Genomic DNA, 21,781 nt, shown 5'->3' on the forward strand with positions numbered 1-21,781 from the left:
CTGTCCACCATGGGTGACCCTGCTGGTTATTTAAAATACCGGTGGCATAGCCCTCAGAATCACAGCAATTCAAACCACCACAGCACGACAGACAGACGAGTGGCGGTTGTGTGGTCGCTGTTAAACACGAATCTCCTTGCACTAAGGCCCTTAAATCTGGCTCAAAGGTGGGATTTCCGTCCTCGGATGTGTCGCGTCAGTCAAGAGGCAGAAGCGCAGCAGGGGTGACAGGGTTGTAATGAGAGGCTTTGGGCTGCGCTTGTGGGTCTCTAAGTTGGTTGAGTCCACCTCAAAGCCTTGATCCAACGATCCAACGGCTAGGCCAGGACTGCGCCCTGGCGTCCAGGGTAAGTAGGACAGCCTGGCTGGCCGCTGCAGTCTCTTCCCACTAGGCAGCGTCCACCCCCCAACCCCAACCCCCGTCGACCTGGTCTCCAGACACCTCTCACCCTGCAGATCCGTGGTCTGGGTTTCGTTTAACACCTCCACCAGGTTTGCGCAGTTCTCGCACATGGTTCAGCCAGCGCCCCCTCCATTAGTGCGACCGTTGGAATAAAGTTATACCAACTTTATACCTCCTCATTAGGGAGGCACAAATGATTCTGCTCCATTATGGTAAGTGTGATAAGACTGGCAAAGACTTAAGAAGAGCCCCATACTGCCTGCTTACATGTTGGTCCCAGCCTTGGGAGATGAGATTTCCTGCCCATCTCCTGGAAAAATCTTCCTTCTCACTGCTGACTCTCTCCCTTTCTTATTTTATTTGAGCAACGGATGTATTTTTTCTGAGTAATACCTGTTTATATCATAGCCTGTTTGGAAAATACTCTTCTATGTAGTAATCATTTTGCACTACATAGATGTTCTTTTCATTGGATAGTTTTCTTTTCTGTATATTTGATTGTATTTTCAGTGAATGGTTATAAAGCAAAGTAGGTTCCCATTTGACTGTTTATACACAAATTATTCAGTATCTTTAGTTACATTTTTCACAACGTGTCAACGTTCTCTTAAATTGTTTCCCTGACTCCTTATTGTCTTTCCTTTGCTTTAGAGGAATTGTCCTTTTGGTCTCATCTAGATGTTTTCTCATGGGGCATCACACTCAGAGTGTGGGTGTCACCCAGCCCACTGCCCACTCTTGCTGGGACAAGGTGCCCTCTACTCCTTTACTCTGCCCCACACTGACTCCCACACTGACACCCTCTTTTCTCTGCCCACAGGGGAAGGGTCCCGCCAGCTCCTGGACGCCAAAGTCAAGCTGATAGCCAACACTTTGTGCAACTCCCGGCAGCTCTATGATCACATGATCACTGATGGCATGATCTGTGCAGGCAACCTTCAGAAACCTGGACAGGATACCTGCCAGGTCAGAAGAGGCCCTGAGAGCAAGGGAGGGCATTAGGGTCAGATACCCATCTGCCATCAAGTTAAGGCCCAGGTGACACATATCAGTTCCCGAGTGAGTCGGAATCGACAAGAGCAGCAGCAGCTACTTTGCCTGCCTTGTATAATTTCGTTCTCCCAGCACAGCAGTGAAGTGGATATCCTTAATGCCATTTTACAGATGCTTAGAGATGCTACCTTGGGTGGTATATGGCAGGACTGGAATCTGAACCAGGTCTGTTGGGCACTAAAGTCTTGGCCACTTTACTTGACCACGTTTAAATGTGAAGACTATCTTTCTCGCTTCAGCGCTTGGTGGCAGGTCTGAAATTTTTCAATAAGTAGAGACCTGTCCAAAAGAACCGTGGCTAGAAAAGATTGTTGTTGTTGTTGTTAGGTGCCATCGAGTCGGTAACGACTCATAGCGACCCTATGTATAACAGAACGAAACACTGCCCCGTCCTGGACCAACCTCACAATTGTTGCCACGCTTGAGCCCATTGATGCTGCATCTCTCTGAAGGTCTTCCTCTTTTTCTCTGACCCTCCACCTTGCCAAACATGCTATCCTTCTCCAGAGACTGGTCCCTCCTGACAATATGTCCGAAGTATGAGAGACGAAGTTTGAAAAGATTACAGGCCTAAAAAAAAAAAAAAAAAAAAAAAAAGATTAGCGGCCTCGCAGAATCATAAGAATATTAATGAATCATTTGGATGGCAGGGTGTGTGTGTGTATGTATATGTGTAGGGTCGCAGGGGAGCGATTGACTTAGCCCTAGCAAACTACGTACCCACATCCCCTCTGAGTTGTCTGTAGCCTTAGCCAACGAATAGCCCGACACCAACCGTAGTCCTGACCTTTTGGGAACCGAACCCTAAGCTACTGAGGCCAGTAGTGACTCAGGGAGTCTGCTGGGCAGGGAGTTGGAGGTGCCCCATCAGCTGGTGCTAACGTGACCTCAGATGCTTTGCCCCAAATCGAAGTCCACTCCTCATAATCCCACTCTCAGAAGGGGTAACATTACATAGAAAACATCTTTCTCAGATTCCAAAAAAATGCCTCACTTTAGAATTCGGTTTTAGTCCTCATAAACCACACAACTATGTTGGAAAACCTGGTAGGGCATGTTGAAATTCTAGTTCATTGATGGCCCCTTCCTGCAAAGGGACCCAACAATGATTTTCTGGGATGGAAATCACAGTCACTCTGCCCAGAGTCTGTGGCTCTACTGGGATCCTCCATCTCTTCCCAGGAAGTTACAGATATCCACATCCTCAAAAAAAATGGATGTAGAGAGATGTGTGCAACATGTCCCAAAGCCCTTGAAGATGAGTAAGTCAAGAGATCATTCAATTTCCTAGACAATTCACGGGTCTCCGTTGCAGGCTTTGGAAACAGATCATCATAGGTTTGAAACCTGGTTCTGTTTCTTTAATCACTGAAGCAGTTCTCCAGCTTCAGAGACCCAATCTGTAAAATTTATATGACATGTCCACAAGATCACCAGATTGTGGCTAAGATTCAAAAAGAGAATTCATTAAAATCACCTCTCAGCTCTAGTAGGTACGCCATACTTCCCATCCTCATCCTCACCACCATCTCCCTCGTCACACGAATTCAGGGTCACTAAGAGTCAGGCAGTGTTCTGTGTTCAGACACTAATCCTCATAAGGACCCTTTGGCAGGTGGAAGGTTGATTGTCATCCATAGTTTACAGTGTGTGACACTGAGGCCCAAGGTACATGACTAACAGGTGGGGACCTCCAGAAGCTCTAACCCCATAGACCATGCTTCCATGTCTAGACCAGGCTGCCTCTGAGCCCCCATCCTGCTCACCCTGTGTGTGCTGGCCGGGGAAGAGCGCCAGCCAGACAACAGGTCTGCCGCCAGAATGAGGAAGTCAAGGGCCCCTGAGTATTGACAATAGTAATCTCAGGAACATTGGATTTCAATGTGCCAGTGATCATGAGGGGGCATAGAACAAGACATTTCATCCTGTTGTAAATAAGGTCACCCTGAGTCAGAGCAATCATCTGTCTATTTGCCATTTATCTGTCTGTCTGTCTGTTGTCTATCATCATCTATCATCTACCTATCTATATCCATCTGTTATCTAGCTACATCTATCTGTTTGTCTGCCATCCACCTAACATCTATCTATATCTGTCATCCATTTGTCTGTCATCTCTCTCTCTATTGACCTCTCATATAACTGCCATCTATCTGTCTGTCTGTTATCTAGCATCTATCTATTATTTATCTATATCTATCTGTCTGCTATCTATCTATCTGTCTGTAATCTATCAATCTATCACTTATTGTTCTAGCTACATATCTATTATCTATCTGTCTGTAATATCTATCTATCTATCTATCTATCTATCTATCTATCTATCTATCTATCTCTCAATCTAGAGTCAGGAGGTAGGGTTGAGAGGACTATCCATGCTCATGCCACTATGCAATGGTCCTATGGCAGTTTTGCCAAACCCTCACACACTCCGGTATGTACGATGGTATCTGTGTCTCTCTCCTGAGAGCCCTGGGTCACGTGAGGCAAACAAAGAGCCTTCTCTCTCTTGCTTTCCAGCCCATCATATCTGGCATCCCCTGTAGGTGTTGGGAGCCTCCTGGAATATATTCTGCCTCATGCTTTCCTCTTCTCCTTAGGGAGACTCGGGAGGCCCTCTGACCTGTGAGAAGGATGGCACCTACTACATCTATGGGATAGTGAGCTGGGGCTTGGAATGTGGGAAGAAGCCAGGGGTCTACACCCAAGTGACCAAGTTTCTAAGTTGGATCCAAACCACCATCCAAAGAGAGTCTGGCTTCTAAGGAGGCATCTTGCAGACTTCAGAACCCTCCCTCCTCAGCACCCAGACAAGGCAAGAGTGTACGAGCAACGATGGATCCTTGGGGTTTCCCAGAGTGTTCATAGGTCTAAGCAGAGGCTTCATGAACCAACATTTCTACTGTTTCATATGCTCCCACTTTCCCCCTGGGGAACCCAAGGAATGATGGAATCAGCCTGAAATGTATTGTGTTTGCTTCCAGCAACTGTTCTTCTGAAAAAATCAGTGCTCACGGGGATTGGCTGCACCTCGAACATGTGCAGATGTGGAAATACAGAATGCTCAGCCTCAGTGGGAATTGTCTGTACATCTTTATTCCTTTATCCCAGACACACAAGCTACTCAACAGAAACAGACAGTCACTGCTAGGAGCTAGATGAGGACCCCAAACACAACAGTCTCCATCCGCTTTCACACTGTGGGTGTTTTAACAGAGGGGGTGTGGTAGAGTCAGGTGTGTTGTTGTTCAGTCTCCCAAGCTTAGCTCTGGTGGAGCAAGCATTCTCCGGTGTCTCTGCCCAGACTCTTGGGTGTGTGCCCTCAGTGTACAGCCCTCTTCCTTTTGACGTGCAGAATCTCAGTGGTATCAGGGTTCACATCTTCCCACTGGCCACTGACGTCCACAGCCTCTGCCCTAGCCTGCAGAAAGCAAACACAATCTGAGTCTAAATCCAAGTTCTCTCCTTGCTCCCCTAGAGCAAACTAAGGTGCCTCTTTCTTGTTCCGAGCTGTTGTCAAATCTATTCCAACTGCATCGCAACCCCGTGTGTGTAGAATAAGCCTGCTCTAGAGAGTTTTCATCTGGGACCTCTCAGAAGAGATGCCCAGGCTTGTCTCCCAAGGGTTCGAACCACCGAACCTTCAACTGGTTGTATGGGGGCTTAACCGTTTAGTCAACCCAGAGTCTCCACGAGCCTTGAAAATGTTCACCCTCCTCATCCCTCCCCCCTTCCATCTTCCTTCCCCAAGAAAAAAAAATATCCTCAAGGCAAGTGTGAAAAGGCAGCAAAGCCAGTCTCTCATTTCAACGCAGCATCTTTTCTCTGAACAATGTTGGGGTGAGGACCCTGCCTGTTGTAGCCAGCGAGTCCCTGACCCCTTCCAAGCATGTAAGGAGCAAATAGTCCTCACAGCCCGACCGCAGCCCTGACCCCAGATTGATGTAGCCTCGGTGGGTTTGCCTCTGCAGAACTAATGGCTATGGCTTCAGAGAAAACCCTGCGGGAAGTTTCACCCGCCTGTCATCTGCTTGGTCATCTCAGACCGGTGAAATCAGGCACCTTGCTCAAGCTGCATTTCACACTTCTTTAGAGCCGATGACCTTTGGCCAAAAATAAACTTTGAAAAGAAACAATGGGTTTGCCTCTCCCCAGCGCCTTGCTGAAGGGGTTGGGTTTGCAGCCTGTTACTCACAGAAGCGCCCCGGAGAGTCAGACCCCTGGCGTTGGCCAGTTCTGCAGCCCGCCGAGCCATCTCCACTTTGTAGGAGCCGGGTGGGGTCCAGCCAACGCCTCTGGTCAGGTTCAAGTCTGATTTGTATTTGACCTTGGGGAAAGGAAAGAGTCAAAGGGAACTGGTCAACAGGGTTTGCGGTGATTTGTCCGCGGAGGGATCTAGGATAAGAAAAGGCAGCCTGAGAGGAAGAATATATTGGTATCAGTAAAGGCAGGACAACGGGAACAAATTTGTCTTATGCAGGAGGTCCCTGGCAGGAAGAATTCAATGTGCTGTGAGCCAGGCCAGCTTGCTGTGGTCTCTTGCATCTTGCCATTCAAACAATGTGAGGTGCAATGGGGGAGGACTGTAGGGTGGAAGCAGGTGGGAAGGGAACTGTCCATGGAGTTACAAGCTGCTACATTGACTCGCCTGTGGCCCCTTGGGGAAGTCACTTCCCTTCTCTGGGACTCTATTTCCACCCAGGAAAAGTGCAAAGTCTGTGATAGGTAACTACTAAGGTCCCAGCAGAGTCTTAGGGTCAACAGTTTGGGCCCTTGCATCAAGTAAACTGGGTTCACGTCCCAGAACTGCCACTTGTTGGCTGTGTAGTCTTGAGCTTGTCTCCTCATCTGTGAAATGGGACAGTAATGGGGTTTTTTGTGAGGATTACCCAACACAATCTCAGAAACCCTGTAAAGGGTTGCTATGGGTCAGAACCAACTCGACGGCACTTAACAACAACAACAATAACAAACCCAACACAACACTTATAAAGCATTTGACGCAGAGCATGCCCTACCATCCAGACTTGACAAATGGTTGTTGTGTGCTGTCAAGCCAATTCCAACTCCTAGCAACCTTATGGAGTGGTAGTGTGGTGCTGTCGGATAAGCACTGGACTGGGAGCCATAAGGTCCAAACCTGCCATCCGCTCCTCAGAAACCCCATCCAGGGTCGATGCCATGGCAGTTAACAACAACAGCGTGACTTTATATGCTGGCACAGAACTGCCCCATGGGGTTTCTTAGGTTGAAATCTTTACAGGAGCAGAACTGAAGGTTTTCTCTCCTGTGGAGTGGTTGTTGGCTCCAAACCGCCAACTTTCCGTTAGCAGCTGAGCACTTAACCACTGTTCCACCAGGACACCTTTGACAAATGGACTCACTGCTGTTACTACTGCTGGCACTAACGTGTTGGGTATCTTGGATTCTGTCTCAGGAGGGATCTACAGCCTGGGGTCGCTGATGCCTGTCATGAAGAGGCCCCAGGGGAAAGGCTCGTCCGGATGCATGAAGGCACTCACGTCACTCTGCAGTTGGTGAACCTTCCGCACATGCTTCAGGCCCAGCTCCTCCAGGTCGCAGGTTGGCTGGGGTAGGGACTGCCTGTAATGCACATCGCTGGCCAGCTGCTGGCTCCTCTTGGCTTGGAGGAGGCCAGGCTGGTCTGCACAGCTGTGGAACTTGGACCGGGTCTTGGCAAAGTCCTTCTTGTATTCGTTGTCACTCTGGAGTTTGCTGACAGTGAGGAAATGCCTCATCCTTGGGTCGTCGCTGACGCTGCGGTACCCAATCTGCAAGCCCCGGTCCCTCAGGAAGGCCTTCTTGTACCGAAACTGAAAGGCAGAAGAGCTGATTGGTCACGGACACCCCTCCCTTCCCCACCATCCACAAGCTGTTCAGCAGGACATCTGAGAGCCGGTTAAGGGAAGGCTGTAGAGTCCAATAGAACTAGGGACTATACTGGTTCTACCGCCTCCTAGCTGTGTGTCCGTGGAACGTAGTCTCCACTTCTCAATCTGCTAAACAGGAGTATCAATCTTTACCCCACAGGGATGTTAAAAGGATTCAATAATATGCGGGCTAAACCTAGTGTCTGGCATGGGTTTGCATCCATTGAGTGGTTGGTTTCTGTTGTTAGATGCCGTCAAGTTGGTTCCCACTCATAGCAACCCCATGTACCAGGAAGCACTGAGCCATCGTCACAGTCATTTGCTGAGTTGGAGCCCATTGTTGCAGTCACTGAGTCAGTACACCTTGTTGGGGGCCTCTCTCTTTTTTGCTAGTCCTTTACTTAACCAACCATGATGTCCTTCAGCAGGGATTTGTCTCGCCTGTTAGCCTGTCCAAAGTTCATGAGATGAATCCTAGTTACTGGTGTTGATGCTACCGAAATACTTCAACAGGAAGGGAACTGCGTGTCTTCTCTCTGAAAGCACTCTTCTTAGCTTTCGGGGACCTAGCCCAGTACTCCTCAACTATCTACAGCGAAAACCAGTTCCATCTTGTTTTACTTTGTAAATTTCCAGTCCATCAAAGACCAATGTATAATCCTAAAACATGTGACGAGCATACCACACAAGTTTCACAACATTTAACTGACCTTTACTCTGTTCAACAAGACTAATTCACCCCTCACACGCTTGAATAGTGTGATGTCAAATTGATAAAACATGACTATCAATTTCTATACTTATCTCATCATGGATTGGTAACAAACAGATCACAGATGAGCACAGATCTAGTGCTGGGGCATTGGCCTAGTCCATGTCATCCTCCTCTTTGATAATAATAGTTTAAAGTCCTGGTGTGGCGCTTCAGGATAAGTGCTGGACAGCAAGGTTGGTTTGAACCTCAAGGTCAGCAGTTCAAACTCACCAGACCTTCCTCAGAAACCCAATACAAATTGGAAACAACTCAATGGCACTTAACAACAACAACAAAATGTGCATATCATTTTGTTTCCATACCTCCATAAATCCCTGGGACAAGTATTAGATCCCCATTTCATAAATATAGAAACCTGAGTTCAGGTAATTTATTAAACTCACCTAGAGAAAGATGAGGCTTTCTACTCCCGTAAAGATTTACACCCTCGGAAACTCTGTACAGGGTCGCTATGGGTCGGACCCGACTCGATGGCACTTAACAACAACAACAACAACAAAAGACCACACAGCCATTTCCTCAGCCACAGAGTCAGAATGTGAATTCAGTTAACCAAAGCCAAAGCCTAACCAGCCTCTTGCTATATGACACTTCAGCCAAAAAAAAGGCCCTTTATTGCAAATCAATAAATCAATACATATTCATTAATTTTTAAGTACACAGACATCCACTTCTAAGAGTGACTTTGAATACTTTCCCCAATCCTAAATTTCTTACTAAAATCGTAGCTAGTAAGGCCTATGTTTTTCCCTTTCATTTAACATGTAGGACTACTGGTGTGGCACTGTAAGATCAGCCCTGGATTGAGAACCACAAGGGGGGCAGTTCAAATCCACTAGCTGCTCCTTGAAAGCCCTATAGTGGGTCTCTATGAGTCAGAACTGACTCGGCAGCACTTAACAACAACAACAACAATTTTACATATATGTTCAATTCTGAAGGAGATTTAGTGATGCAGAGGGCTAAGCATTGACCTACTAACTGAAAGGTCAATGGTTCAAACACATCAAATGAGGCAGTCTGCTTCTCCAACAATTACAGTCTTGGAAACTCTTTGGGGCAATTCTACTCCGTCCAATAGGGTCGCTATGAGTCAGAATCACCTCAAAACATAGGGGTGTTTGTGTGCCGAGAGGATCTTGATGGGATCTTAGTGGTTTGTCTTTCAACAGGACTGGGAAAACTGAAAACCTATCGGTTACCCAGGGTGAGACGTGGGTCTTACATCACTGGCGATCTCTCTGGATGCCCGAGCCGTCTGGAATGGGATGGCCTCCAGTCTGAAGTCATAGCCACCAGCCCTGGTCTGCTCCCATGAGTCTCTGTAGACTTTCTGTATTGGGAAAACAAAGAAACAACCAAGCAGGCAGTGAGTAACTCCACTGCTCTCCATGTGGTTGGGTCTCAACAGAAGAGGTTGTTAAACACGTGCTCTCTGCCTTGTTGATCCCAGGGGCCATCCTGAGAACCTCTCCAGCTCTAGAGTTGATGGGACTGGCCACTGAGTCTTTCTCTGAGCCCCCAGTGTGAGCATTGTGCTGGTGTGGTCTCGGGCTCAGGCCCAGGCTCAGCAGCAGCCCCAGTGGTATGAGAAGGACCCTTCTACTTGTTCTATCTGTGTTCACCTGCATAGTTTCAGGCTTGCCAGAATGCAACACTCAAGAACCGTGGCTCTCTGCACATGCCAACAACCCTGTTCCTTGGATCTAGAACCCATGTGTTTGGTAGCTCCATGGACTTCCTGGGACTCTTCCACCTGACTTTGGGGCCCCACACCATCACTATGAGGCACGCTTCACCTCAGATGTGTGTCCTAGGGCCTGCACTCAGGGAAGAGCCTTCACCTGAATGAATTTGTCAAAATCCTGGCTGAGTAACTGACCAGGTATTTCCTATCTTCCTCTGTCATTTCTCCCCTTCTCAAGTTGTTCTCATACACCCTCTGGGCATCGCTAATCATGTCCTGCTAGTGGTCAGATAGAACCCATCACCAACAGAGGCATCAAAATCTTTCATACCTTCATGTAGCTAACACTTTTTTTTCAAACATAAGGGACTGGCTCCCTGACAGGAGTCATTTGGAAAGCTCAGTGGAGAGCTGACCATTATTCCACTGCAGAGAACGGAGACAGCAAGAGAGAGCAACCAACAGACAACAGAGTATAGCCCCCAGACCGTGCCGGTCACTCATTCATCCCACGAGCTATAGCAGGTCACTGGGCCCTCAAGAACTTTACTTTTGTCACCAGGGGATAGAGGTCAAAACTGGGGCTTCTGTCCTCCAGGGAAGTCGGAGGATTAAGAACTGGTAGATGAAAGGGAAAGCAAAGTGCCTCTCCCTGTCCCACCTTTGGGCCTGGAACTAGATGGGCCAAGCATGGAGGACCTCATCCTCATCCCTCATCACCTTCAGTTTCATCATCAACTTGGAGTCCAAGATCCAACATCACAGACCATAGGCCAAATACCTAGTACATTCGAGGTCCTGGAGACACAGAACCACCCATCACTGGGGATCACAAACAGGGTGAGCATGATTAGGTTTACAGCAATAGGTGAGTTGAGCAGCCAGAACTGAAAAGATATCTGGAAATGGAGGGAGATTCAAATAATGACACAACTAGCCCCTTTAGTATTATGCAAGCTTCCTGTTTTGGTGAGCCCACAGGTATGAGAGAAGCAAACAAAGTTAAAGCCCTCCTCATGCCCTGTAGACGGAACACAGTGGTTTCTGAATAAATCCACCACACCATATCTGGGCTAGATGATGACATCAAATTTTGCACAACCTCAAACTCTAATGCCATCCAATATACCCAGCTCCAGAGTCTATTGGGGTCAACTGGAGACAAAACTGGGGTTCTCCCAAGGACACTGGGTCCTTTGCGCCTGGGCACACAGCCCTGTATACTGTTTGCTTGCTTATGCTCACTTCGTCTCTGCGTTTTTTTTATTCTGTTGAGGTTTTTGCCTTGCCTCTGGGAGTCTTTAGATTCCGTAGGCTCTTTGATTTGGAACCCTGGGCATTCTTCTTCTTTATCACAGTGGGCACAGTTTTGTCCTCATCCTCACACATTAGAGTCATTTGATTTTTAGTTATTTCAGCTGCCTCACACATCTCAATGGCTTTCTTTGCACAGAGGTCAGTTTCCCTCCACATCTTCCGCACAGAGCACTTGATCCAATTGTGCGTATTCTACACGCCCCCGAAGAAGTGCTCTTTCAAAAGAGGTTCACGAGTCCTCCATACCCACATCCCCTGGCAGCTCATTTCAGTTCTGGGACTCTACAGAGTGGCCTCCCTTGTCACAGGAAAGATGTTTCTATCACCCAGTAGACTGGTGGATTTATCCCAGTGTCCTCAGCCAAGGGCTTCCAATAGTTCCTCAAATGGAGGCCTCGCCTTCCGCCATCCTTGGAGCATTAATGAGACCCATGTTTTGTCTAAGCTCTGCTGAGGGGGAGGCCCTACTTCCCCAGATGGAGGTCAGCCCACCAGAGCTGCTATTCTAAAATTATCCTTCTCGCATCCTTCAAAAGCATCAAATGATCATAATAACTCATATTTACAAAGCACCGCTGCATTCACTACGTGGGATCCCACAGGGCTTTACAAACGCAACAAACTAATACACACGCTAACTAGAAGGTGCCTATCGCCAACCCCTGCGAGGCAGCCACCTCTGGGGTGAACAGAGCAGCTGTCGATCTGCACGGAGCCCCAGGACACAACAGCAAGGCCAGGGAGGGAAGAATGGCCGGACTCTGGGAGGCCCCGCGCAGCCCCAGGCGGACACTTTCGGTCTGTGTTATTCCGATCTGAGAGCGGCTTTTGATTCCTCCGCCTTGCTACCTGTTATCCGAGGATCACAGCTTTGCTAGCCAAACAGCGCCTATTCTATTACAACCAGGGGCATCCAACCCCTGCTAACAACAAGCCTGGGTTTAGGAAATGGCTTCTCGGTTATGCACGCAAAGGGCACACATCTAAGGGAAACAAAAGTGTTGGAGGCCACAGCTCCACGCACAAAGGCACAAACTACATTTGGACCAAATGGGCATCAATTGAGACATCTTTCCAAACTGCGACCCGAGATACTGTTGCTCTGTCTCCAAAGCCACACTGCTTTGAATGGCGAAGGAGACGGGCCTACCCCTGCCAGGGCCAGGGGCCACTCCCTGACCATAACCTAACACATAACAGAGCTCTTGGAGCACTGCCCAGAATCCGAATCTCAGAGCTGCAGGGGATCAGTAACATCATTTACTGCTCTGCCTCCATTTTACAGTTGAGGAAACTGAGGGCCAGAGAGGAAAGTAAATCAAAGCACACAGGCAGTTTGTCCCACCCTCAGTCAAGTAGTCTTTCTGTCCCAAGTCCTCCTTGCTAGCACTTGAAAGAAAAACAAAATCTGTCTGAAATATGGTATTGGTACTAGTTAGACAGCATGATGGAAGTCCTTGGTTCCATTGAATTGCACACGTGACTAACGCTGAATTGGCAAATGTATTAGCTATATTTTTACAACGATAAAGAAACCAACAGTAGGAAAAAGCCCAGCGTGGGGTCAAATAACTGCACAAGCAGCTGCGTACCACCTACTTACATCACTCAGGTGAAGCGCGTTGAGGCGGGCTCGGGTGAAGTCGGGGTGGTCAGGGATCACCGTGTACCTGTGCAGAGACTCAGCATCCCCCAACCTGTACAGACGCTGTGGGTAAGAGAAGATCCTGATCAATGACCATCTGCAGTGTGGAAATCCCAGGTGACAGCTGGCTTTTCTCTCTCCTACCCTCCAGTTGAGTGCCCACAGGAAGGGAGGAAGGCCAGCCCTGCACATGGAGAGCATCCTTCTAGGAGGGTAGAGGGTGCCTACATGGTGGGAATCAGGGGAGGTGGCCGCACTTAAATGTTGCTGTTGTTGTTGTTAGGTGCCGTTGAGTCGGTACCGACTCATAGCAACCTTAAGCACAACAGAACTTTAACACCGCCTGGTCCTGTGCTAATCTAACAAACGTTGCTATGTGTTCAGAAAATAAAGGTTTTCACAGCCAGCTGGGTCCCAGGAAGACATAACTGTACATCTCAAACTTGCTGTTACTTGCTGTAGTTAGAGTGGTGATTTTAGAATTATGAAAAGTTTTAGGAAGTGTCTGAGTCTCATCTATTTCTAGAATAGAAAATACAATGTTGAAAATTCCAATTCATTTCCAAGTTCAACCCAGGACTTTGCCTTGGTCAGTACACATGCCAGCTCTCTCTGAGGACAGGGCACTATGGTGGCTGTGTGTGCAATGCTCAAATCCTTGACAAATCAGGGGGGGGAAATATGTAACTCTCTGTTCCTCAAAATAAACACAGGAGACAGGAAACAAGGCTGAATTATGCAGAGTAAAAGCAGAAAGATACAATAGTAGTCTTTCTTGTTGCTAACTCGGCAATGTTAAGCTTTGAATTCTATTGCTATGGATCAACAAGCAAATTGCATCTGAGTTTGTGTTTGGTAAGGTACCATCAATCATATTCAGTACTGCTAACCTCAAGGTCTAGGAGCTCTGGTAGCTTAGTGGGTTACGAATTGGGCTGCTAACCTCAGGGCCAGCAGTTCGAAACTACCAGCTGTTCCGTGGAAGAAAGATGAGGCTTTCTGCTCCCGTAAAGATTGACAGCCTCGGAAACCCTGTACAGGGTCACTATGAGTAGGAACCGACTCCACGGCACATAACAACAACAACAAAACCTCAAGGTCAATAGTTCAAACCCACCAGCCACTCCTCAGAAAGAAAAAAAAAAAAAACACCTCACTGCTGTCTCTGTAAGCCTGAACCTACTAGAGGGCACTTAATGACAACAATTGTTATGATTATTAGCAATGCCATAGTAAAGGACATCTATTGTTTCAGGCACTTACAAAAGGCTCTGCGTGCTTTTATTTAATTAATTCATTTAAGTAGCTCTGGTGGCACAGTGGTTAAGCACTTGGCTGTTAATTGAATGGTGGTTTGAACCCACCAGCCACTCTACAGTCAGCTGCTGTAAAGACGGCAGCCTAGGGAACCTTCTGGCCCAGTTCTACTCTGTTCTATAGGGTCACTGAGTCCCCGCAGACTTGACAACACTGGAATTGTTTGTTAGTTTGTTTGAATTCTTTAAATCTTATAAAATGACTACTGTCATTTCTCTTGCTTTTGAAATGAGGAAACTGATGTAAAAAAAGCTGTAAGTAACTGACCTGAAACTATTCAGGTAGTAGATAGTAATGGCAGGGTTGGCACTCACATCTGCCCTGAGCCCATGGTCGGAAGCACTGACCACTGAAAGTCACTACTGCACACCTGAGATGGATGAGGGGAAGGAACCCACCTCGTTGCAGTGTTTGTAGCTGTTCTTGGCATGCACGAGGTCTGGGGAGTCTACCACGCTGGTGAACTTGATGCTGTCTGGCTTCTTTCGGTATTTGGTCTATAAGAAACACCACCAGGTATCACACATTTGTCTGGACACAGCTTCATTCCCAACCTACTAGGATCAGCAGTGCCCGTGACGTTATCAGAAAACAAGTCTCTCTTCTTGGTGGGCACATACCATCGAGGGTATGCTAAGGTTTCCAGCTGCCTCTGTGATAAGGAACATTTGGAAGTGTCTACTCTCCTGAAAAGGAGCTCTGGTAGTATAGTGGTTACGAATCGGCCTGCGAACCACAAGGTCAGTAGTTCGAAACTACCAGCTGTTCCATGAGAGAAAGATGAGGCTTTCTGCTCCTGTAAAGATTTACAGCCTTGGAAACCCTGTACAGGGTCGCTATGAGTCAAAACCAACTGCAGGCACACAACAACAACAACAACACCCATGAAAACAATACACCAGTTTAGATCATAACTGTATGCAATGTATTTACAGGGTGCCTTCTAATGCAGTAGCCTCTATCACTGCCCAGTTTGCCTCTTGTCTTTAGTTTCTCAGCAACAACTTCATTGGGAAGGAAATCTCCTTTGGGATTTGTTTGCAAAAGGCCCCAGAAACACACTGGCAGTTCAAGTGGCCATGGGACCCTCTTGGGAGCCACCCCATGAGCAGGTTCCCTCTTCAAAAGGAAGCAATGCTTGGCTGTTCTTGGCAGCTCCATGAGGGGAAGCAGGGACGGTACCTCACTGATGAGTTCTCCAGCCTTCTTTGCACTCTCCATCTGTGGGGAGCTAGACGTCAGCCATCCTGCACCCTTCATGCCCATCAGGTCTGATCTGTAGCGAAACTGCAGAAGGAAGATCACTGGCTTTTAACAGGAAAATGCCTAAGACTATTGATTAGGGCATTTCAAGAAGCCCCTGCTTTGTAAAAGCATTAGTAATGATGCTTCGTCAAAACAGCTTCATTCCGAGAACATTCCACATGTGACCAAGTCAGACTGCTTATGCTTGGGCATCCCGCCAGGAATCTAATAACAGGTCATGTACAAGATACCAGAGGGCCCCGCTAGTGGGTAAATGGGATTCAACGAGATGAGCACATGTCTGAGTATCAGCACCCATGGGATTGCTTACCACCTGCCTAAATAGAAGTCTGCTACCCACTGCTCAGTAGATAATGGGGCCTTTGAGTTCTGGATCAAACATGCTGCGAGTTGAAAAAAAGCACTTTACTAGACAGTGACTTAGTTTCTCTTTATGATGCACAGAGATTATAACCTGTCTGAGATTATGCAGTGGGGTAAACATTGGACCGCTAACTCCAATGTCAGCAGTTCAAACCCAGCAGCCATTCTGCGGGAGAAAGATGAGGCTGTCTGCTTTTGTAAAGATTGACAGCTTCAAACCCCTATGGAGCAGCTGTGCTCTGTCCTGTAGAGTTGCTGAGTCCGAACAGACTCAGGGACGGTGGGTTTGGATTCTCTGAAATTATAACCCCTCCATTCTCATGAAAACACCTGAAGGTGCTGGGGGGCAAGGGACACTCGATCAATTTCACTGTACATGTGTGGTAATGGGAAATGGTTGTTGTTAAGTGTGATTAAGTAGGTTCTGACTCATACCGACCCTATATAGGTTTTCTGAGGAGCTACTGGTGGGTTTAAGGAGCTCTGGTAGTGTAGTGGTTACGAATCGGGCTGCGAACCTTAAGGCCAACAGTTCGAAACTACCAGCTGTTCCGTGGGAGAAAGATGAAGCATTCTGCTCCCGTAAAGATTTACAGCCTCAGAAACCCTGTACAGGGTGGCTTTGGGTTGGAACCGACTTGACAGCACTTAACAACAACAACTGGTGGGTTTGAACCATTGACTTTGAAGTTAGTAGCCCAGTGCTTATCCTAGAGCACTATACCAGGATTGGTGGTGATTATATGCCGTGAAGTCGGTTCTGACTCACAGCGACCCTGCACTGGGTTTCAAGGCTGTGAATCTTTACAAGAGCAGAAAGCCTCCCTCATCTTTATCCTGTGGAACGGTTGGTAGTTTCAAACTGCTGACCTTAGGCCAGCAGCCCAACTCATAACCACTACGCCACCAGAGCTCCTAATCCTTATACCAGGATATGGCATCAATTCCAACAGGTCTGTAAACACTGGAACACATTTGGTTACAACTGGCTAATTGTGCATGTTGTTGTTGTTGTTGAGTGCCGTCGAGTCAGTTCCGACTCATAGCGACCCTGTACAGGGTTTCCGAGGGTGTAAATCCTTACGGGAGTAGAAAGCCTCATCTTTCTCCCGCGGAGCGGCTGGTAGTTTCGAACCGCTGACCTTAAGGTTCGCAGCCCGATTCGTAACCGCTACGCTACCAGAGCTCCTTCTACACCATTTCAAATCCTCCCGTGCCTCAGTTTACATCCTCCTGCTACTGCAGCTCATTATGATTTGCTTAGCCTCATATTGTAAAAGTGGGCTCAGCCTTACCCTCATTCTTGACTGGAAGGGCCCAGAAGATGGGTGCTAAGGTTGAACTGCCATCCTAGGAAAGACAGCAGGTCTGATTAGGAGTCTTGGAGTCCTGGTGTGGCGCTGTGCGTTAATGCATCAGACTGCAAAGCCGTTTGAACTGCAAGGTTGGTTATTCAAGCTCACCAGTTGCTCCTCGGACCCCCTGTACAGGGTCGCTATGGGTCAGAATCGACTCAACGGCAGTTAACAACAACAACATGAAATCTCATTATTCCTCCTTGGTCTACCCACCATTACCACATGAGAGCAATCTCCTGAATGCTTTTCTTCTCTTGATGGAACCTAACTATTTTTAAGGGTGGGGGAAAAAAAACAAAAACAAAAACCCTCTCTAAGGAAACCTCAAGTTTGGATTTAAATGAAGCTGATGGCATCTCTCTAATTTAGAGATAAGTTCTCCTGCAACGCAAAATAGCACTCCAGAAATCGGCCTCTAGGCCTTTTTAGTTTTCTTTCATTTCAGGATTCACAGTGTTGCTCACAGTTGGCCTCAAAGAGGGTCCGTGTCTGATCTACTGTCTGCTGCTTAATGTCCCTCTGCAAATTCCACTCTGCTATCCAACTGGGCAAAGGAGACATCACTCAGGAGCAAGACCAGGTTTCAAAACCCCATGTCAGTAAGATTGCTTTTTAAACCTCGATCTTTCAGTCTACACCGTCAACGCTTTTGCCTTCCACTCTGATAAAGAACAGAGAAAATTGGATAAATTTCTAAGTTACAGAGAATAATCCTACAGGGCTTCTTCACAGCCGGGCCTTGCTCCTTTCATAAACGAGATGAAGTGGGGAGCGCTCTTTCAACTCGCCTTTTGTTGAGCTGAACAGTGGGATCGCGGGTAAGTCAGAAAGCAAGATGCAGGTTCCCCAAAGATCTGGCTGCGCCTCCGACTCTCTTATAAATGGATCAGCTATTGATATTGAAGCTCCCAGCCTGCTTTGACTATTCACGCAGACTCCAAAAACAACACGCCAGCCCCAGACTTCACAATAAAAGAGGGAAGAGAGGAGGGGCGACGAGAGAAGAATCAGCTTCCTAAAGATGGCTTCCAAGAAGGATTCTGTGATCAGAGAACACAGTGCTGGCCAGTTGAAACTATTTCCCCAAATGGCAGCCTCCCTGTATTCCCTACCAAACCAACCTGATCTGGAGCACATATTGGCACCCCACTTTGGAGCACTGTAGTGGCAAATGCAGGTGTGGCTGTATTGAGCCAGAGTTCTCATCCAAGAATGACGCAGCCAGGAAGTGGAGGGGGAGGGGAGGTATAAGGATATCATTGTCATATTAAAAATAATCATACAATCCTACTTAGTATAGGGTATGGTTGGCTTTAGACCCATTATCTTTTTCAGTAAATTTCGACCTTGATAGGAACCCTGAACAGGGTTTCCGAGGCTGTAAATCTTCACAGGAGCAGATCACCTCATCCTTCTCCCGCGGAGCGGCTGGTAGTTTCGAACCTCTGACCTTAAGGTTCGCAGCCCAATTCGTAACCACTACGCTACCAGAGCTCCTTACGCCGGGTAGTAGATAAGTGGAAACAGAAGTCTCCATGCATTGAGGTTCATATTCTAGCCACCAGGGGGAGCCAAAGAGCACGGAAACAGTCGTCTGATCAACGATAAAAAAGTCCTCTGCCTGGTACTGTAGGTATGGTTTGGGGCAGGTCATTGTTCTGCCTGTTGTGTGACCTTGGACACATTACTTAGGTTATTGGTATCTGAGTTGCTGCATCTGCAAAAATGGGAGTAATACTACTTGTTTTTGTTGTTAACTGCCCTCAGGTCAATTCTGACTCACAGCAATCTGATAAAAGGATTCCAAGGAGAATTTGAATTGCGGACCTTGCAGTTCAAACTGGTCTAACAATCAAGTGCTTATCCTATAGTGCCACACCAGGACTCCTACCTAGATATTAAGTCAGATAAACCCAGGCTGAGCAAATAATCAGAGAAGCTGGGTTATATGAAGAAAAACGTGGCATCAGGAAGACTGATTAACAACCTGGGCTATGCAGATGATACAACTTTGCTAGCTGAAAGTGAAGAGGACTTAAAATATTTACTGATGAAGATCAAAAAGCACAGCCTTCAGTTTGGATTGCATCTCAATGTAAAGAAAACAAAAATCCTCACCACTGGACCAATAAACAACATTCTTATCAATGGAGAAAAGATTGAAGTTGTCAAGGACTTCATTCATCTTGAATCAACTATCAACACTCACGGAAGCAACAGTCAAGAAATCAAATGACGTATTGCATTAGGCAAATCTGCTGCACAAGACCTTTTTAAGGTGTCAAAGAGCAAAAATGTTAGTTTGAGGACTAAGGTGCACCTGACCCAAGCCATGGTATTTTCAATAACCTCATATGCATGTGAAAGCTGGACAGTGAATAAGGAAGACCATAGGAGAATTGATGCTTTTGAGTTATGGTGTTGGAGGAGAATATTGAAAGTACCATGGGCTTCCAAAAGAACCAACAAGATGTGTATTGGAAGAAGTGCAGCCGGAGTGCTCCTTAGAAGCCAAGATGGCCAAACTTCGTCTCTCATACTTTGGACATATTGTCAGGAGGCGCCAGTTGCTGGAGAAGGATATAATGTCTACTAAGGTAGCTGGTCAGAGAAAAAGAGGAAGACCCCCAGAGAGATGGATTGGCAAAGTGGCAGCATCGATGGGCTCAAGCGTGGCAACAATTGTGAGGTTGGCCCAGGATCGGGCAGTGTTCTTTCTGTTGTGCATAGGGTCGCTATGAGTTGGTACCAACTCAATGGCACCTACCAACAACCACAGCAAACTCAGGCAGCATATTCAAACTAGTGACTGACTCAGAGTGACTCAAAGCCCAAAGCTGTTGCTATTGAGTTGATTCCAAACCCGATGGGATAGCTCTCCTCTCAGAAACTCATAAGGTGTCCAAGGCTATAAATCGTTACGAAAGCAGACTGCCACCTCTGTTCCCTATCACTTACCCAGGGTGCCCTGAAGGCCCAGGTCAGAGTCAGAAGTCTCTGAGGGTCACTGTTGTAGTTGTCTTTCTGACGGGCAGTTAGACTAGGACTCCACGAGCACAAGCTTTGTGAGTCTTTTGCCTAGAACAGTGCCTGGCACCCAGCCTGGCTGCATAAATATTTGTGGAATGACAAATTTTCAAAGTGCTTGTGAAAACTGCCATTATCTTTCCATTCCATTTTCCCACAAGCTTTCTATAGACCTAGCAAGTAGTAGCCTGGAGCGTCAAAGCAGCTAATGGGCAGGGCAGAGGCCTACACCAGGCTGGCTGGCGGGAGGAAGGCCCTACCTCACTCTGCAGGGCGTGGGCTTTCTTGGCCCAGGCCATTTTCAGGTCCTCGGGCAGCGCCGTGAACGTGTGGCAGTGTGTCCTGTAGTCACAGTCGCTGGCCAGGGCCTGGGCCTTCCTGGCATGGACCAGGTTCACCATATCCATGGGCAGGTGGCACTGGGCTTGAGTGCCAGCTGCCTTCCTCCGGTACTGAAGCTCACTCTGCAGCTGACCCATCCGCTGGCAGTGCTGGAGCCGGGGGTCATCACTCACACTGCGGGGTCCAATGAGCCGCCCCCGCTCCTTCACAAAGTCGTGTCTGTAGAGAAACTGAAAGGAAGCATGAGGTAGTCTGGAGTCTGCGTTTGGCCTGCTAACACTCTCTCTGCCTGTGTTCACTGGAGCCCCCAGAAAACAAACACCTTTTCTTACACTACAGTTACCAACTGCCCTTGGTAACTGGATATCTCATGATACATGGAATAAAGATGGAAATTGTCAAAGACTTCATTTTGCTTGGATCTACTATCAACACTCAGGGAAGCAGCAGTCAAGAAATCAAATGAAGTATTGCATTAAGCAAATCAGCTGCACAAGATCCCTTTAAAGTGCTCAAGAGCAAAGATGTCAGTTTGAGGACTAAGGTGTGCCTGACCCAAGCCATGGTGGAAGCAGCAATAGGCTTGTGCTTAATAAAGATTGTGAGGATGGCTCAGGACTGGGCAGTGTTTCGTTCATTTGTGCATAAGGTCTCTATGAGTCGGACCCAACTTGGACCCAACAATTGTGCTCCGTAGAGTTTTCAAAGGTTGATGTTTCAGAAGTAGATTGCTAACACTCTGAGGCACCTCTGGTTAGACCTCAAACCCGTATCTTTCCATAAGTTACTGAGCACTTAATCATCTGTTCCTCTCACAGACTCCTTTCTCCCACGAGAAGGTGGTGGTTATAAGAAAAATCATACTAGACTCATGTGAGCGTGCCTTCCTTCTTAGGGATCGGACAACTAAAACATTGTTCCATTCTTCCTATCTAATTAAAATCACATCTTCATAACCAAAGTAAGGGCTCTGGTCTCCCTTTCTGTGCACTTTGGCCCAGAGGAATTAATCCAAAAGGGTAAATGAAGAGGTAACCTAAACACCCGTCAACAGAAGAATGGCTAAACAAATGTTGGTAGATACACACAATGGAATGCTATGCAATGTTGAAGAGCAACTATGAATCTGTGAAATACCTCATAACATGAATGAACCTGAAGGATGTTATGCTGAGTGAAATGGTTCAGGACAAATATTGTACAAGCCCACTATTGTAAAAAGTCAAGAAAAGGTTTTCATGCTAAAAAAAAAAATTCTATGATGGTTACCAGGGGTGGGAGAGAAGGGAGAATTATTCACAGGCTGGAGGGTAGACTCATGTTAATGTGGGTGATGG

At 47.2% G+C, this 21,781-nt stretch overlaps 2 protein-coding genes across 2 annotated transcripts in view; one reads left to right on the forward strand and one right to left on the reverse strand.

Moving 5' to 3' along the window:
- The window catches only part of HABP2 (hyaluronan binding protein 2), a 26,081-nt gene extending 21,860 nt beyond the window's left edge, over nucleotides 1–4,221 (forward strand). Inside the window, exons 11-12 of the mRNA XM_006831370.1 lie at nucleotides 1,224–1,369; nucleotides 4,057–4,221. Of these exons, the coding sequence (XP_006831433.1) occupies nucleotides 1,224–1,369; nucleotides 4,057–4,221 (311 nt within the window). The remainder of the gene's footprint in view (nucleotides 1–1,223; nucleotides 1,370–4,056) is intronic.
- A 557-nt stretch (nucleotides 4,222–4,778) lies between these two features.
- The window catches only part of NRAP (nebulin-related anchoring protein), an 88,746-nt gene continuing 71,743 nt past the window's right edge, over nucleotides 4,779–21,781 (reverse strand). The window contains exons 35-42 of the mRNA XM_006831484.1: nucleotides 20,363–20,674; nucleotides 15,271–15,375; nucleotides 14,487–14,585; nucleotides 12,730–12,834; nucleotides 9,348–9,455; nucleotides 6,979–7,290; nucleotides 5,652–5,783; nucleotides 4,779–4,877 (exon numbers count right to left, since the gene is read on the reverse strand). Coding sequence (XP_006831547.1) covers nucleotides 4,779–4,877; nucleotides 5,652–5,783; nucleotides 6,979–7,290; nucleotides 9,348–9,455; nucleotides 12,730–12,834; nucleotides 14,487–14,585; nucleotides 15,271–15,375; nucleotides 20,363–20,674 — 1,272 coding nt within the window. The remainder of the gene's footprint in view (nucleotides 4,878–5,651; nucleotides 5,784–6,978; nucleotides 7,291–9,347; nucleotides 9,456–12,729; nucleotides 12,835–14,486; nucleotides 14,586–15,270; nucleotides 15,376–20,362; nucleotides 20,675–21,781) is intronic.

Source organism: Chrysochloris asiatica, unplaced genomic scaffold (genome assembly GCF_000296735.1).
Source record: "Chrysochloris asiatica unplaced genomic scaffold, ChrAsi1.0 scaffold00003, whole genome shotgun sequence".
In the NCBI taxonomy this organism is placed as follows: domain Eukaryota; kingdom Metazoa; phylum Chordata; class Mammalia; order Afrosoricida; family Chrysochloridae; genus Chrysochloris; species Chrysochloris asiatica.